A 16,319-nucleotide genomic window follows, 5' to 3' on the forward strand; every position below is an offset into this window, starting at 1 on the left:
CTTTCTAACAAGTATGGTTTATAATTTTAAAGAAGATGAGCAAGTTGTTTCTTTATGAGATAATACTTTACAGTTATGGAGCTGACTCCAGTACTGTTATGTGTTGGAGAGATCACCTGCCTTTCTTAGTACTGTGTGAAAAATGAACAATTCCAAGCTCACCAGTATTCCCAGGATTATCTTGCTTATTAGCACACAGATCTTTTTTCCTTCCTCCCAATTGGTTTCACCCTCTAATACCTATTTCTTGCTCTCATTTGCAAGGTAGTCAGCTCTTAAATAAACAAGAGTTCTCCAAAGACTGGACATAAACCAGGGTTGAGGGGCGCAGGCGTGGTTGACACAGGGCCTTTTGTTGGAGGTGCTCTTCCCCAGCGAAACTGTTCCTTTAAGGCCTTTTCTGTTTGACCATTTATAGATACATACTTTGAATATTTAAAGATGGAACCTTTCTCCCTACTTCTGGGTACCCTTAGACTTTCTAGCCCAGTACAGTACAGTAAGTATTATATCTTTCTTTACTGTCTCTGCCCCTTTATCACTCTCTAACAGCGTTTCTCAACTTTGGCGCCACTGACATTTTGAACTGGATGATTCTTTGTGGTGGGGGACGGTCGGGTGCATCTCAGGGTGTTCAGCACTATCCCTGGCCTTCACCCACTAGATGCCACTAGCAGCCTCCAAATCACAGCAATCAGAAATGTCTCCTGACACTGCCAGATGTCCCCCCAGGGACAAAGTCACCCTCGGTGGAGAACCGGTGCCTTATAACATTGAATGGGTATTTGATTTCCTGGCTGAGACATAGTTTCCTCACCTGTGTGATGGGTTAGTAATCCCTGCCCACCGCACAAGGTAAAATATGTGTACAAGTGCTTTGTGTGTTTTTGAGTACTGTGTACACATAAGTGGGTGGGGTGAGCCTGGCTGCAGAGCTCAGCTCTGGACTCTGTTTCAGTGTAGAGATGGAGCTGAGGATGTTAGGTCATGGTGCTGGGGCACAGGCTTCATGCTTCCTGTGTCGCTGGTGCTCTACAGAGCTGTTCTGTCCAAACTGGGCAAGTGGGTGGGTGGTGTGAGCAGGACTTGACTAGTTGGTTTGTTCTCACCAGGTAATCCTGAGATCCTGAGGCAGCTGCGATGGGGTAGAGCACTCCTGAGGGGGCAGGTGCATCCTCAGAGTGACTCGCCGTTTTTACTGTACTGAACGTTGAGCGCCCTGGCGTGTGTGGCTTTGGCCGCCGTGCCATCTTTGGTCTGTCTTATCTCTCTGCCCTTTGAGCAGCTCCCACTTCTTTTTATTTCCGTTGAACAAACATTTATTGCCTCTTGTGCAAGCCACTTTACCAAGCGCTTTCCCATACCTTCTGTTTTACTCCTTTTAGTGGACTAATCCCACATACAGTAATGCCCTGTGAGGAGCGTCACTGTATTTGGTTCACAGACAGTAATAGCAGTAGCAGGAATAGTAGTGAAGGCAGCCTTAATAGTACAAACTAGCAGATACTGAGTTCTTAATTCTGCACCGAGCCCCGTGCTAAGTGCTTTATGTGTATTAAGTCATTGAATGCTACCAGCCGTTTGCGGAGTTGATACTATTATTGTGTTTCTTTTTCAGATGAGGAAACTGAGGCACAGCGAGGTTCCATAGCCCATCCACACAGCTAGTAAGTGGTAGGTCCTCCATCTGGATACAGACAGTTTGTCTCCAGAGCCTACTCTTAGGAAACAGGGTCAGAAAGATGACCTAAGTTGTACAGGTTCAAGGAGCAGATGAGAGGCAGACGGGCTCAGATACAGAGCATGGCTCCAGGCCCTGCCTGTTTGCGGTGCGCCGAGCACCGTACGTCTCGTCACTTGTCCTCCCTGCCTCCCTGCGGGCGGTGTTGCTTCTCTAAGCACTAACTTATAGCTCAGCACAGGGGATCTGTGAAGAGAGACTTCATGAATTCAGGTTAGGGTGATCAAAGGGGTGAGAAATAAGAGGCGAAGGGAAACTTGGAATCAGCCCGGTGGCTCTTGTCATTCAGTTCTTTGGTCTGAAAACCCATTTTTATATCTGATTTCTGTAGAATTCTGCTATTTTTAGTTGAGAGTACTTGTGTTTTGGATGATAGTTTTGGGATTTAATGGCATAACATTCATTATCGTAGTTCTGGTTAGGAACTGTTACTTGTGTGTTGGAACAGACCAGAAAGGGCTGGAATCTGGAACCAGAATTCTCCTTGGGTGGGTAGGTGATGGCAGGAGAGAGGTAGTGCAAGTAGATTAGACCCTTAGAGATGGCCTGTTCGTTTTCTGCGGTGGCTTTCAGAGTACTACAGGGTGGTGGCTTAACATGGCAGATATTTATTCTTTCAGTTCTGGAGACTAGAAGTCTAAAGCCAAGGTGTCAGCAGGCCATGGTCCCTCTGACGGGTCTGGAGAGACTCCTCTTTTTCCTCTCGCTAGCGTCTTGTGTTTGCCTGAAGTCCTCGGCGGTCCTTGGTCTATAGGTGTCTCACTCCGGCCTCTGCCTCTGTGTTCGTGTGGCCTTCTCACCTGTGTGTTTGTGTGTCTGCGTCTAAGTGCCCCCCTTCTTATAAGAATACCCCCCAGTTATTTTGGATTTAGGGCCCAGCCTAACCCAGGACATCTTAACTTGATTACTTCTGCAAAAGCCCCTATTTCCAAATAAGGGTGTGTTCACAGGTTTCAGGTGGACTTAAGTCTTGGGGGGACACTATTCAACCCTGTGCAGTTGGTGTCCAGAGAGCAAGCAGTAGATGGCTCTGCCTCCAGTCAGCATGAGCAGAGACCCACTGGAGTCCATGGAGGTTCTGACCCGTGAGCAAGACAGAGGACACTTCAGGCCGTGCAGGCTGTGATTGCAGACTCAGATCATGACCCTCTGATCAGTGTAAGTAGGTAGTAGAGACAACCCCAGGCTGTCTCTGTTTTCTACAGGACCCTGGTAAGAGCAGGCTACGGTATTTGAGGTACCAGGCAAACGATTGGTTTGCCAGGAAAAAGAACATGTCAGGTACCGAGGGTTTGAATCATGAGAGACATCTGGATGCAGGAATAAGGAAAAGCTGAGATAAGAGAGTGGGGCCAGCCAAGTCACGGCCTGTCCTGCATGTGACTTGGTGCTGAGTCCCAGCAAGGTGGCTGAAGCATCTGAAAGTCCCCCTTCTCAGGGGTAAGCCTGAGCCTAGGCAGCACTGAGGCTCAGTGCTTGGTGGATGAGGGGTAGTAAGGAAGAGTGAATTAGAGGCTTCTCATTACGGTCAGAAACAGACGTCAGCACCTGACGTTGGCGTGTGTGTAGGTGCCCTGGCAAGGCATAAATAGGCGTGGGATCTCCGGGTAGCAGTGAGTGCTTTAGCTAAAGGAGAATGAAAAACTTAATAACATTAAATGTCATTTGTAAAATGAAAGCTCTTGCCCTTCCTAGGAAACACTTTGTAGGTCAACCTGTCTGCTCTCATGAGAGAGTCTGAGTAAGAGGTTGAGTTGCTTTAACATTAGCACCTTTTCTTTTTAAATAAATTGCTTGATAGCGTTTCTTTGGAACTTTGACTGTTTCTTTAACACAATCAAAGTCCAGCCTGTCATGTAGGTCTCAGATTCTGAGTGATCTGTACTGTCCATTCCTCGCCTCACCTTTAAGCTGGACTGGTTCCTGTGAGAACTGTGTCCTAGACAGTTCATGAGGACAGAGAAGGAAATGCAGCTGCTAGCCGATGGCTTCTCCACCTGCCCGCCTCTGCCGTCCCAGCCTAGTTCAGTCATTGCTGGGTGTGGGTGTGTGTGTGTGTGTGCACGCGCATGTACCTGCGTGCATGCGCATGTGTGCGCTTGCCGTGGTCAGGGGAGTCTGTAATTTCCTTGGTTCTGTCTCACCACAGCAAACATTTGAAGCAACGGAGGGACCAGTGTTACAGCCTTTTTATTTGGCAAGCAAAGGAAAATACATCCTCGAGGCATGAGGGCGGGCTGACCCAGAAGATGCTAAGAGAAGAGAGGCCAGGGGCTCGATTTTGGCGCCTCTTTTTCTATGTTTTTTCTCCTCCCCCTGAGCCTGCCCTGTGTAAATTGGGCTGGCCAGGAGGGCTGTTTGTTCCACCTGCAGTCCTCACACCCGTCCTTGGACCTTCCTCTGTTCTATTTTCCAGGGCTTTTCCCGTCTTTGTCCTTTAGCCACCGCCATTCTGGACTACTCTTTCCTATTCTAACTACCTAACACCCTTGTCTCCCTGGACCTGTAATAGATTTCTAACTCAGGATCCTTATTCAGGTAATTTTGTCTTTGATTAGTTTTGGGGACCCTCTGGATTCTCCCAGACCATGTTCCTTAGTCCCCATAGTTGTATCACAAACAATTGTGTGATGAATATTACTATTCATAACAGTAATAACTTTTTTATGCCAATTTATTTGCTTAGGATAAATTGCTAGAAGTGTAATTGCTGGATCAAGGATATTTGATCTTGAATGCTTTTTAAACATATTTCCACAGTACTCTTCAGAAACGTTTATACCCTCTCGTTGTATATATAAGTGCTCTTGCCCCTGAACTCGAACACTGGATAATTTTTTTGAAGTTTATCAATTTAGATCATATTTTTGTTTAAATTAATTACTTTTTTATTACTAGATTAGTTGAACATGTTATCATGTTTATTGACCATTTAAAAGCTCTTGTTTTTGGAATTGTGAATATTCTTTGTCCATTTTCTTTTGGAGTATATGCTTTTATCCTATTTCTTCATTTATTCAACAAATATTAATTGAGCACCTTTTATGTTAGGGCCAGATAGTGTTCTAGGTGAACAGTACAGACAAAATCCCTGTGATTTTTTTAAAGAGTTTATATTCTAATGTAAATAGAATACGTTAGAATATTTTCTAATGTATAAACAAATATGTGGCATGACATATTTATAAACAAATTTGTGTTTATAAATAAACATGTAGTATGACATATTTAAACAAAATAAATATGCTGGGTGTGTGTGTGTGCACAAAATAAACAAATAAATATGTACTATGACATATAAACAAATAAATATAGAGAAAATAAACAAATAAATATGTAGTATGACAAGTGGAGATAAGGACTGTACAGAAGGTGCCTTGGAAGGGTGGTAAGGATGATGGTGCATGAGGATGCCATTTATAATGGTGGTTTGGGGAGACCTCATTGATACCACTGGTCTTTAAGGGGAGACCTGAAGCAGGTAAAGGTACAAGCTCTGCTGATATTGAGGAAAGCACGATGGTGGCGGGAACAAAGTGTGCACAGGACCTAAGGCAGGCCTTGTGTTTGACTTGTGATCATAGTTTGGTGAGTGAGGGAGAGAGTGAGCAGGTGAGTTTGGGAGGTAGCAAGGAGTTGGTGGATGTGGGGCACAGACCACGCTGGGCCTGAAGCCAGATCTTCACTGTGGCATTGAAGTTCTTTACTTGAGAGCCAGCAGGATCTTTAGTAGTGGCGTGCAAACTCTTAATTGCAGCATGTGGGATCTAGTTCCCTGATGGGGATTGAACCCAGGCCTCTTGCGTTGGGAGTGTGAAGTCTTAGCCACTGGACCCCCAAGGAAGCCCATGATCCAAGGTTTCTGACCTGAGGAGTGGGTAAGGCAATCGCCATTTGCTGTGAAGGGAAATGTTGGGAGAGCAGGATCGGTGGTGACCTGTGAGAGCTCTGTACATGATAAAGTAGGTTAGTCTTTTGTCATCTAGGTGGAAAGGCTTTCCCCCTTCTCACTGTGTTGTTAATTAACTTTGTTAGTTGTGTTTTGCTCTACAGAAATGTCAGTTTTTAATTTTGTCATCTGTTAATCTTTATAGTTTTTGGTATTGCTGTCATGTCTAGACAGGTTCTAAAAACTAATCACCGATGCTTTCCGTATTCTCATGGTTTTGTATTTGCATTTAACTCTTTAATCTGGGTAGAAATAATTTTGATGTAGATTTTGAATTACAGTTCAATCTTAATTTTCTCATACAATTAACCTGTTATCCTAGCATCATTAAACAATTTGTTCTCTGCTAAGAAAAATGATTCTGTCATTTCCTTTGAATTGGGAAAGAAGGGTGTGTGACAGGCTGCGTGAAGAGGTACTATTCTGTCACGTGTTAGTGTTCAGCAAGCCCCTAGTCTTGTTTTGGTTGATGACTCAGTGACTGTAATGTCTAACAGGTTGTAAGCATTTGTCTCCTGAGTCTCTTCCATTCCCCAAAGGGGTGGCTTTCTTCAGTGCCAGTTCTTCAGTGATAGTGAATTCTGCCTTGTAGATGACACGTGACCCGTGGGTAACCACAGCCTGTGTCCAGTTACCAAATACGCTTTTATGTGACCTAACTTTGTCAACTGACAGTTCTTCTGGGATTATAAACTAAAATTTGCTTTAGCAATATGAACATTGTCTACAGTGTATACTTCTGTCCACTAATAATACTATAGATTCCAAAGGCCTGTAAGATATATGTTTGCCATGTCTTAAAGTTGGGCGAAGTCTTCAAGCTTGGAAGTAAATCTCTAGCATGTTGTTAACTGTAGAAATTTTTGTTAAGGCTGGTTGAACCTAAATCTCTTTAATGCTTTTCTTGTTTTTTGTAGAGAGGGAAATATGACGTTCCTAAGTGGCTCTCGCCCAGTAGTGTTCTACTTCTTCAGCAAATGCTACAGGTAATCTTTGTTATTTATTTTTAAATAATAGAAGTCTATTGCAGTTATTTGATATTAAGATGTCTGTGCTACTACATTTATACATCACCTTTAAAAAATTCTATTCATTATATCTATTCTGCAAATATTCTTTACTAGTGCTTTCTTTGCAAACGCAGCTTTCTTTTTTTGGCCATACCACATGGCATGTGGGATCTTCCCTGATCAGGGGTCGAACCTGCGTCCCCTGTAGTAGAAGTGTGAAGTTTTAACCACTGGACCTCCAGGAAAGACCTGCATTTTTTTTTTAAAGACAGCTAATATATGTCTGGTGATTTGGTTTTTCTTCCCTTTTCTTGAGAATTGTCAGTTTAATCATCTCTTGCTCCACTGTTTTCTGGTTTCTTGCTCCCACTCTTTGTATGCTAGACATATAGTAGATATGGAATAAACGCTTGAATGAGCTGATGTACAGCTGAGTGGGCCCTTGATCTAGTGCTATGGTTCTCAAACTTTAGCATCTACCAGAGTTGCCAGATGGGCTTAGTAAAACCCAGATTGCTGGGCTTCAAACGGAGAGGGTCTGATTCTATAGATCTGGGGCAGGACTAAGAGTTTGCATTTCTAACAAGCTCCCAGATGACACTGATGCTGCTGGTCTGGTGGGGGCCACATTTAAGAATCACTGATTTGGTGTATTGACCTCTGAAGGTGAAAGATGGGAGTGCTGAAGGCTAGTTATCCTCCCTACAGATCAATAGGCATGCCACCTAACTTGGTTCTGACCTGAAAATGGGGATTCTGAGCTTGGCCTCACTGCTGCATCGTGTTATGTGGATAAAATGAGATTAATAGGAAGCACTTTGAAAATATGAGTACCTTATTAGTGCAGTATGTTTTTCATTATTATGTATTTCAGTTTTCCATCTATTAAGCCATCTCTACTTTTTATTCAAAATTTACTTCAAGCTCACCCACCTTGATTAAGTAGGCCAGACCACCAAATCTCCATAATGAGATTGAAAACACCTCATCCTTTCTTCTAAACTCCCCAAAACTTAATCTGTGTTGATTAATTTTCCTTTCCTCACATTTGAAAATTACAAATGGGAAAGAAAGGTATGCTTTTCAACTTGTTCTATGTGATTGTAAGCTCACCGGAGGTAGAGATTGCATATTCAGTGTGAATGCCCTGCATTGTGGCTGCTTGAATATTAAATTGGTGAATATTTCCTGTGAATAGGTTTTCCAGCAAAAGACTATTACATCATACAATAGATTGACTGAACTTCATGAATAATGTCCATACCAATGAAGTTCATGTTTGTTAAACATTTATCTTCTAAGCCATGTTGGTTGCTATAGTTCTCTTGCTTCTATTCCCCTTTTAAAAGAATTTATTTCAAGGCCATTTTAAGGTCTTTGACAGCATTTTTGTGATGATAAAAGTTTACATCTGTTCTGATGAATTTTGAGTTCTGAGGAGAAAAAGGTGTTCTATGCTCTCCATTTGAAATGTTAATCTCCAGCTACCTCTCAATGGCCACTAGGTGGACCCAAAGAAACGGATTTCTATGAAAAATCTCTTGAACCACCCCTGGATCATGCACGATTACAACTGTCCTGTTGAGTGGCAAAGCAAGGCTCCTGTAAGTAGAATTAAAAAGCAAACAAACAAAAAACTTTGTGTGGATTCAGGATGTACAGTGATGTGGTCTAAGTATAAAAGAAAATATATTTTGTAGACTTATTCATCAGATTGCTGTTTGGGAGACTGTAACTGAATTTTACATTCACCTGTTAACCTCCCAGACAGTGGTGCCTAACCAGGCCGGCACATGAGAATCACAAGGACCCTAAAAAGTGCCTGTGCTCCCTCCCACAACAATTAATGGATATTTAAAAAGCTCCCAGGTGTCTCTGACATAGTCAGATTGTGAACAGTGCTCTGAGAATCTCGGGCAGGTTACTTAACTTTTCCAAACCTGTACATTCGTCTGTAAAAATTAGGTTAAACCTGTTATTTGTCTACTTTCCCGAGTAGTTACAGTGTTGCAGTGGTTCTCGTACTTTTAAGTCTGAGGCCCCCTTTAATGCTGTTAATATTAATTTATTAAAATATTTATTAATTGATTCACTTAAAAGTAACAGTACTATACCTGTTAACAGTTTATCACAAATGAATATTTTTATGAAAAATGAATATTTTAAAAAATAAATGTGGGAAGAATAGCGTTGTTTTACATCTTTGCAAGTTTCTTTAAAGCCTAGCTTAAAGGAGGGCACTTGGATCTCACCGGCTTCTGCATTGTCTCTTTTGTTATATTGTTTTGATTGGAGATTCTTCGGGGTCTGCAGACCACACTACACCCTGAGAGTTGGTTTAATATATATATATAGGAAGGAACTTTAATACAGGGTGCTATGCAAGTTTAAGCAATTATATTAACAAGTATTCCTACATTACTGTTTTAAAAATATTTTTTAACAATTGGCAGTTTGAACTTGATAAAAATGTGAGCGTTACTAAAGAATATGTGTAATTAAAAAAATTATAGTTAATTAAAAATATTGTGTTAGTTTTAGATGTACAGCAAAGTGATTCAGTTATGCATGTATATATATATTTTTTCAAATTATTTCCCATTATAGGTTGTTATAAGATATTGACTGATAGTTCCCTGTGTTACACAGTAAATCTTTACAGTTTATTTTATGTAAGGGGTAGCCACATTTTGCATATTAATGAACTATTGCTACATTGAAAAAAAACAAATTTAGTGATTTAAAACAATAATTTACAGTTTCCGTGGATCAGTAATTTGGGGCTCAGCTGGGCTGCTCTTGTGTGGGTCTTACCTGAGGTCACTCGTGTGGCCGCAGTCAACTGGGGACTCTAACGTGGCTGGATTGTATGAGATTCACTCAAAAGACCAGCTCCTGGGACTCCCCGGTGGTTCAGTGGTTAAGACTCCATGCCTCTATTGCAGGAGGCTCGGTTTTGATCCCCGGTCAAAGAACTAAGATCCTACATGTGACATAGCATGGCCAAAAAAACCCCAGCTGTTTATGCTGGTTATTTGTTGGGTCACATTGCGTCCAGCAGGCTACTGTGGGCTTCCTGATATGGTGGCTGGATTCCAAAAGAAGCAAGAAAGCAGGCAAGCCCTAACGCTCAAGCATTTTTCAAGCCTCTGCTTTCATTGTACTTACTAATGTCTGGCCAAAGCAAGCCACAAGGCAAAACCCAGAGCCAGTATGGAAGGCGTAGGCATCAAAGTTGGTACAATTCTTATCCCCTTTTCATAGACAAGGAAATCAAGAAGTTAAACATAACTATTTAAGAAATAAATATAGTGAGAAGAGTGGCACTGCTTTACGTCTTTGCAAATTTCTTTAAAGTCTAGCTTAATAGAAGACACTTGGGTACTCATCTCCTTCTACACTCTTTTGATACATTGTTTTTGGTTAAAGCATATGAAGAAAATGTAGCCTCACACAGGTATGTAGTTAGAAAAACATTTTAATGCTTTAAAGGAGCAGTATTTTAATAGCCTTATCAGATAATTGGGGATGTTTTCTGATAATCTAAAACGTCTACAGTGAAGTGGAGTTTGTGCATGGGTCAACAGAACAGTTTGGAGACACGCCACATTGTAGACCTGATACAACTGTAGGATATTTGCTTTCTGGAAGAATCACACCAATAAATATAGATACCTGGAAAAATAGGCTGTTTGTTTTTAACCCCTTCTCACTGGTCTGTCCCCTGTGAGGACCACACAGCCTGACCTCAAATCCCTCCTGATTCTCCTGTGATTGTCAGTCTCTGAAATTTCTCTTCTCCCTGTTTTCTTTCACCTTTTAAGACATCTTCAAGCAGCAGCTTAATGCTAATAGCTGAGAGCCTACAGACAGCAGAACGTTTGCTGGCTGAGCAGCGTGGCCTCCGGGCCAGGGAGCTATGCTGTGCCCCTTGCGGGATGGTGACCATGCGTGCTGCCAATGCCTGTTTTCAGCCATTGGGGGTCATCGTTTCTCCACGCGTGGGAGGGCTTTGCATGTCTTCTCAGCCGTGATCCTTAACAGGGGAGGATATGCTACTGTTTGCAACAGAGTAGATGCCAAAATGAAGACCGTCTCTGATTTCATCAGCACGAAGATTATTTTAAACTGTGGCATTGTGTAAAGTAGGATACATAGTTTTGAGTGTTCTGAAAAGGTATATGATTTCCCTTACATATTAGTATAATAATTGCTCATGTATATTGAATGCTCACTATAATAGAGAGGTGTGCAGCCATAGCGCTATAGTATAACAATAGAGCCCTTAGGATAGAACCCTTCAGGGCTTTTTGTCTTTAACTCTCTTAATTCCTTTAACCCTCATATAAACCCTCTGAACTGGGTACTGTTGTCCCCATTTGCAGATGAAGCAGTTGAACACAGAATCATGAGAAAACTTGCCCAAGGTCAAATAGCTAGTAAGTGTAGAACCAGGATCTTAACCCAAGCAGAAGGGCTCCAGAACATAATGGATCTGACAGGTCAGAAGTTGAAACTCAGGTCCTGTATACTGTGTAGCGGTAGCCTTTGTGATGAGCATTGCTTGTCTGGTCTCTGTTGGAATAGCTATTGGGACAGAGTCTCGGAGAGGTGGCGCTGTGGTGTGGTAGGAAGAACCCTAAGCTAGGGTGAAAAATGCCCATCTTGGGCAAATGGCATAAATTTTTCTGAGTCTTTCTCACCTCTAATGTGGGTGGGTATTCTAATGTCAGTCTCTTCTGTATGTTTGGATTATGTTTTGTCGTTTATAAAGTGCTTTAAATGCAATGTCATTCATCTGTTATATCTGCCTTACTGAGCTATTGCAGGGATCAAATGAGTTATATACAGAAGAGCTCTAAGGGATTATTGCTTTTTGAAGTATTTGCTTGTCTGCCTCAGTATTGTCTTTCATCAAGGGTGAACTATAAAAAATAATTCAGATTTACTTGGATATTTAAGGTGGAGATGCTATTCTGTAACTGTATGCATGATCTTCTATCATTTTCACACGTAGCTGTAGTGCTCAAGTATTGTATAAAATAGAAGTTATATTCCGTTCCATTTTCTGCCCTACTGAACAGGGAATGTCGTAGGCACGGATAATCCACAATAATTGGCTAGCTTTTGGCGCACATTTTTGATTTAACTGGAGTGTGTATGGCTGAGAATTCAGAGTACTTAAAGTATTGAACCTCTTTGAAAAACCCAGTTTGAGAAACCGTATTTTTCAGACTTTGGTGTTTTGTCCCACTCTTTTCATTCTTTCCAGTTCAAGAGCCCAGCAAAGAAGATCGCATCGAGTCCCTTCCTCCACATACCGTGTGATAAAAGTACAGAGCAAGAGGCTGTGGGGGAGAGGTTTTTGTTTTTATGAGAGTAACTTAAGGTCATGGTGGGAACCCCAGAAATCCCGTCTTTCATGCTTGAGCAGTGATATCAACAAGAAGATACCCAGCTGAGTTGTAAAATGTCTGGGCTTCTGAGTCTGAGTTCTCCTGAAGTGGGAATCTACAGTTCGGGGAACTGCTGAGGTCAAAGAATCACGAGGAAAACTTACTTGTGGCATTGGTGACTTTCCTGGAACCATCAGTATAAACCTCTGTGGTCTCCACATTCTCCATAGCCCGTGAGGAACCAGCCGGTCATGCAGGTCATTGTTTGTACCGTCCCCGCGGTTTCATGGTGGCGCATGGTTTTCCCTTGAGTCTGTTGAGACAACTATGGTGTCCAGAACAAGGGAAGGTCATGGTAGTGCTCTGCCTTCTGCTGGGCAAACCTCTCTTGGATCTTGAGGGTCAGTGACAACCTGAACTATGATCTAAAGAAAGGACCAGATGGTTGGGAGGAGTTAATCATTGAAATGGTGGTTAAAGGGACTGGAAAAGAGAATGCTTGGAGAAGAAAGGTTGCTGATAATAGGAATATTCAAATTTATGAAAGGCTCTTATACCAAAGAGGAAACAGAATTAAGACTGTTAGTAAAAATAGTTCACCATTGTTTGAGGGCCTCTTCGTTTAGGTACTCCACATAGCTTGCATATGTTACATGGCAGGTGCCATCTCTATTTTACAGGACGGTGTAATAACATGCTCAAGATCACACAGTTCTTTTGTGATAAAATGATGAAAACCAAGGTCGTCTACTTCTAAAGCCTGTCAGCTGTCGGACTGTACCGGTTCACAGTGGGTAGGAATCAGAAGGAGACAAGTTTTAGGGGAGGAGGACGAAGCTAGCCATCCCAGCTGTTCTGGAGATGAAGACTAAGTAGAAAGTGAAACCTTACTTACTGGGGCTGTTGTGAAGTGAATTCTTACATTGGAAATATGACTTTATAATTACATTCCTTATAATTCTCTTCCTATGTGATTTTCTGAGCTCCTGTTGGAGGGACAGGCCAGACCCTGCCTGCCTTTTCATTCTCAGTGATCCTTGTTTGGTTCTGAGAACCTATTTCTGGTCCCATCTCTGGTGAGGTCTCATCCTGCAGGGATGCTTTGGATCATTTCTGTCCTTAATCAAAATAATGTTTGTGTAGAGGCAGTATTACTTCTTCCTTTAATACTTGTGCTTTGCCAGGACCTTCATCATAATGATGATTGTGCAGCATCTGTGGCACCATCAGAAGGGCTCCTTGGCTTGTGCTAAACCCAGACATAACCTGGGAGACTATGTGCTGCAAGTCTGACCCACTCTTTACGCGGTCTCTTGTGCAGACACTAGTTTTTGATGCCTAGATATCTGTTCTTTGGTGCAAATGCCGGTCCCTGTGTTGCAGGAGGAGAAGAGAATAGAGTCCCTGGGCTGCACCGCAGAATTGTAGCAGTCGGTCAGATGATGATGGGGACGTGAAGAGCTAGGAAAGAGAGCTCATCACCTTCTTGAACTGCTTATTGTTATCTGCTTATATCTCTAAAAATTGTGGAGGATGTTTATTCTTACCTAAGAGTTTGACAAACTCATGTTGTTTTTACATGTTGGTGTTTGATTTTACAAGGTAATTATCATAATTTAAAGGTTTCAAAGCCATAAATATTTTATTAATGTTAATAAAATCAATAAAAATTTTTTTCTAGCTTATTCACCTTGATGAAGATTGTGTAACGGAACTTTCTGTACATCACAGAAACAACAGGCAAACTATGGAGGATTTAATTTCACTGGTAAGAAATACAGCATGAATTTGAAAGTATTATCTTTTGTTTCATCTTTTTTTTTTGTTTTATCAGTACATTAAAAATAGTATAGCATTTTTCAGGCCTAAGATTTTATTCCAGGTGAAAATACTGTATTGCACTTAGTTTATGTTTGTGTATATTTTCAACTCTTTTCTGATGTCTGCTAGATATCCTCTTTAGAAATGAGGTTGAACAAAGAGAATTACAGTGGAAGAAAAATTAAGAAAGAGATCAGATGAGTCCAGAGAATTTTCAGAGTTCCAATTCTGACAACTTTAAATTCTTTAACACAGAAGTGTGATTCTGCCGTAGCAATGAGCTTTCTTTCATTTTACCTGAAAGCATCCCATTAGCATCACATCACCCCCAGCGTTCTGAACCAAATACATGAGATGATTATCATGATTTCTGGTGTTGGGTCATTTTTAGCTGTTTCAGATGCTTAAAAACTGGACCCTATATGTAGTTCCTGCTGGAAACAGGCTGTCTCCGGGTACAGTCTGGTGTGATGGGCGGGGCCGCGTCCACCTTACCTCCTGGTTCAGTGCCGTGTCTTTCATCACCTATGAACTGTGTTTGCTTTTTCCTCTTTTCTAACTTGAAAGGTAAAGGCCTTGAGCAGATTTTTTTTTTTTAAAGAACTAACCAAAGCTTTGCTAAGCCACAAGTTTTCTCAGTGAGGAGACACGAAAGAATTCTTTTGAATGACACAGTAAGTCTTTTGAAAGACAATTTCAGACAAATGGAACATATCTGGAAACCAGAGTGATAATTTACTTTTTCAGTGGAATGAAAGGAAACGGCAAAAACTGGGAACTGCTGCTAGAGGTGTCAGGTCCTTCTTTTTTTTTTTTCCTAAGTATTTATTTATTTGGCTACACCAGGTCTTAGCTGCAGCCTGAGAACACCTAGTTATGGCATGTGGGATCCAGTTCCCTGACCAGGGATTGGATCCAGGCCCCTTGCATTAGGAGAGGGAGCCCCAGCCACTGGACCACCAGGGAAGTCCCAGGTCCTTCGTCTTTTACAGTGAAAATTTGAAGTTTTCACATAGACAAGTTTCATATGAACATGAATTTTTCTTTGGGATGATCTTTAATAGAAAGCTATATTTTGGATTCAAGAAATTGCTTTTCAATTGTTATTATAGAAATTTTCAAATATCTATAGAGGGACTAGTGTAATAACAATGATTTTCCATGTACTCATCTTTTAGCTTTAATGAATAGGTGTTAACATTTTGCCAGTTTTATGTATATCCCAGCACTGTCCTCCATCTGCCCTTTTTAGCTAAGACATTTCAAAGCAAATCCCATGTATCATGTTGTTTTATGCAGAAAAACTTTGGCAGGAGATTCACAAACTTTTAAAATCTGAATCTGAAAAATAACATACTCAAAACGTCAAGAATCTTTGGGTAAAAAGTCTTTAAAATAGTGTCCTTTATGTGGTCTCTACATATAATTTTCAAACTTGAAACTGAAATGGAAATAGGAATTATAAAGCAATATAATAAAGCATCATAGAGACGGTTTTCTGGTATTACATCTCTCTAAACATCTCGGTTGTCTTGAAAGCTGGGCGTGACCAACGTCAGGAATGTGTGAGGAGAGCAATCGTTTTCCTCTTGTGTACTTCCCCTTCATTCTTAAATGCCTGTTTGTACTTACTTTCCAGTCCTGGGGATGAGTAGACAACCTCTTCAAACCCTTGGCCGAACATTAGAATCACCTAGGAACTTTAATCCTGATGCCTAAACCCCAACCCCAGAGATTATTATTTCATTGATCTGGGGTGTGGCCTAAGCATCAGAATTTTTAAAAAGCTTTGCAAATGATTGCAGTATGTAGACGGGTTGGGGGGTACTACTCTAGATTCCTCTCTTCAAAGTGTGATCTGTGACCGGCAGCATCAAGCATCCCTTTGTGCTTGTTAGAGATGCAGCTCACTTTGTGCACCTCAGACCTACTGAATCAGAACCTGCATCTTCGCAGGACCCAAGTGATTCATCGTGAAGCACTGGTCTGAGTCGGTGGTTCTCAGCTGGGAGGGTTTTGCTCTCCAGGGACATCTTCACTTGTCACAACTAGGGTGTGTGTGTGAGCTAACATCTACCTGGTGTTAACCTCTACCTGGTGGGTAGAGGCCAGGGATGCTGCTGAATATCCTATAGTACACAGAATAGGCCCTGGCCACAAATTACCCAGGTCAGTTATCAACAGTGTTGAATTTGAGAAATCCTGGTCTGGGACGTCTCAGAGAATTCACATTGGTTTTGGGTACTTTCCAGTTTAAAGAGCCTTGGGAAAACCAGTTTTGAGATCAGCCATGGTTTGTTAATTTTTTTTTTTTCTGATGTCTTGGGCACTCTGCTGTTACTTTTCAGGCTGGCTAGACAGGACAGAGATCAGTTTAATGTGATCCATGCTGGGTATGGAGC

The 16,319-nt window shown here is 41.6% G+C and overlaps 1 protein-coding gene across 4 annotated transcripts in view; it reads left to right on the top strand.

Moving 5' to 3' along the window:
• MELK (maternal embryonic leucine zipper kinase) overlaps positions 1-16,319 on the top strand; it is a 72,599-nt gene that overhangs the window by 27,252 nt on the left and 29,028 nt on the right. For 3 of the 4 annotated variants that reach the window (XM_043891222.1, XM_043891223.1, XM_043891224.1), the window contains exons 9-11: positions 6,608-6,676; positions 8,206-8,304; positions 13,778-13,864. In XM_043891222.1, coding sequence (XP_043747157.1) covers positions 6,608-6,676; positions 8,206-8,304; positions 13,778-13,864 — 255 coding nt within the window. The remainder of the gene's footprint in view (positions 1-6,607; positions 6,677-8,205; positions 8,305-13,777; positions 13,865-16,319) is intronic. The other variant, XM_043891225.1, reaches the window with a different exon arrangement.

Source organism: Cervus elaphus, chromosome 29, assembly GCF_910594005.1.
Source record: "Cervus elaphus chromosome 29, mCerEla1.1, whole genome shotgun sequence".
Taxonomy (NCBI): domain Eukaryota; kingdom Metazoa; phylum Chordata; class Mammalia; order Artiodactyla; family Cervidae; genus Cervus; species Cervus elaphus.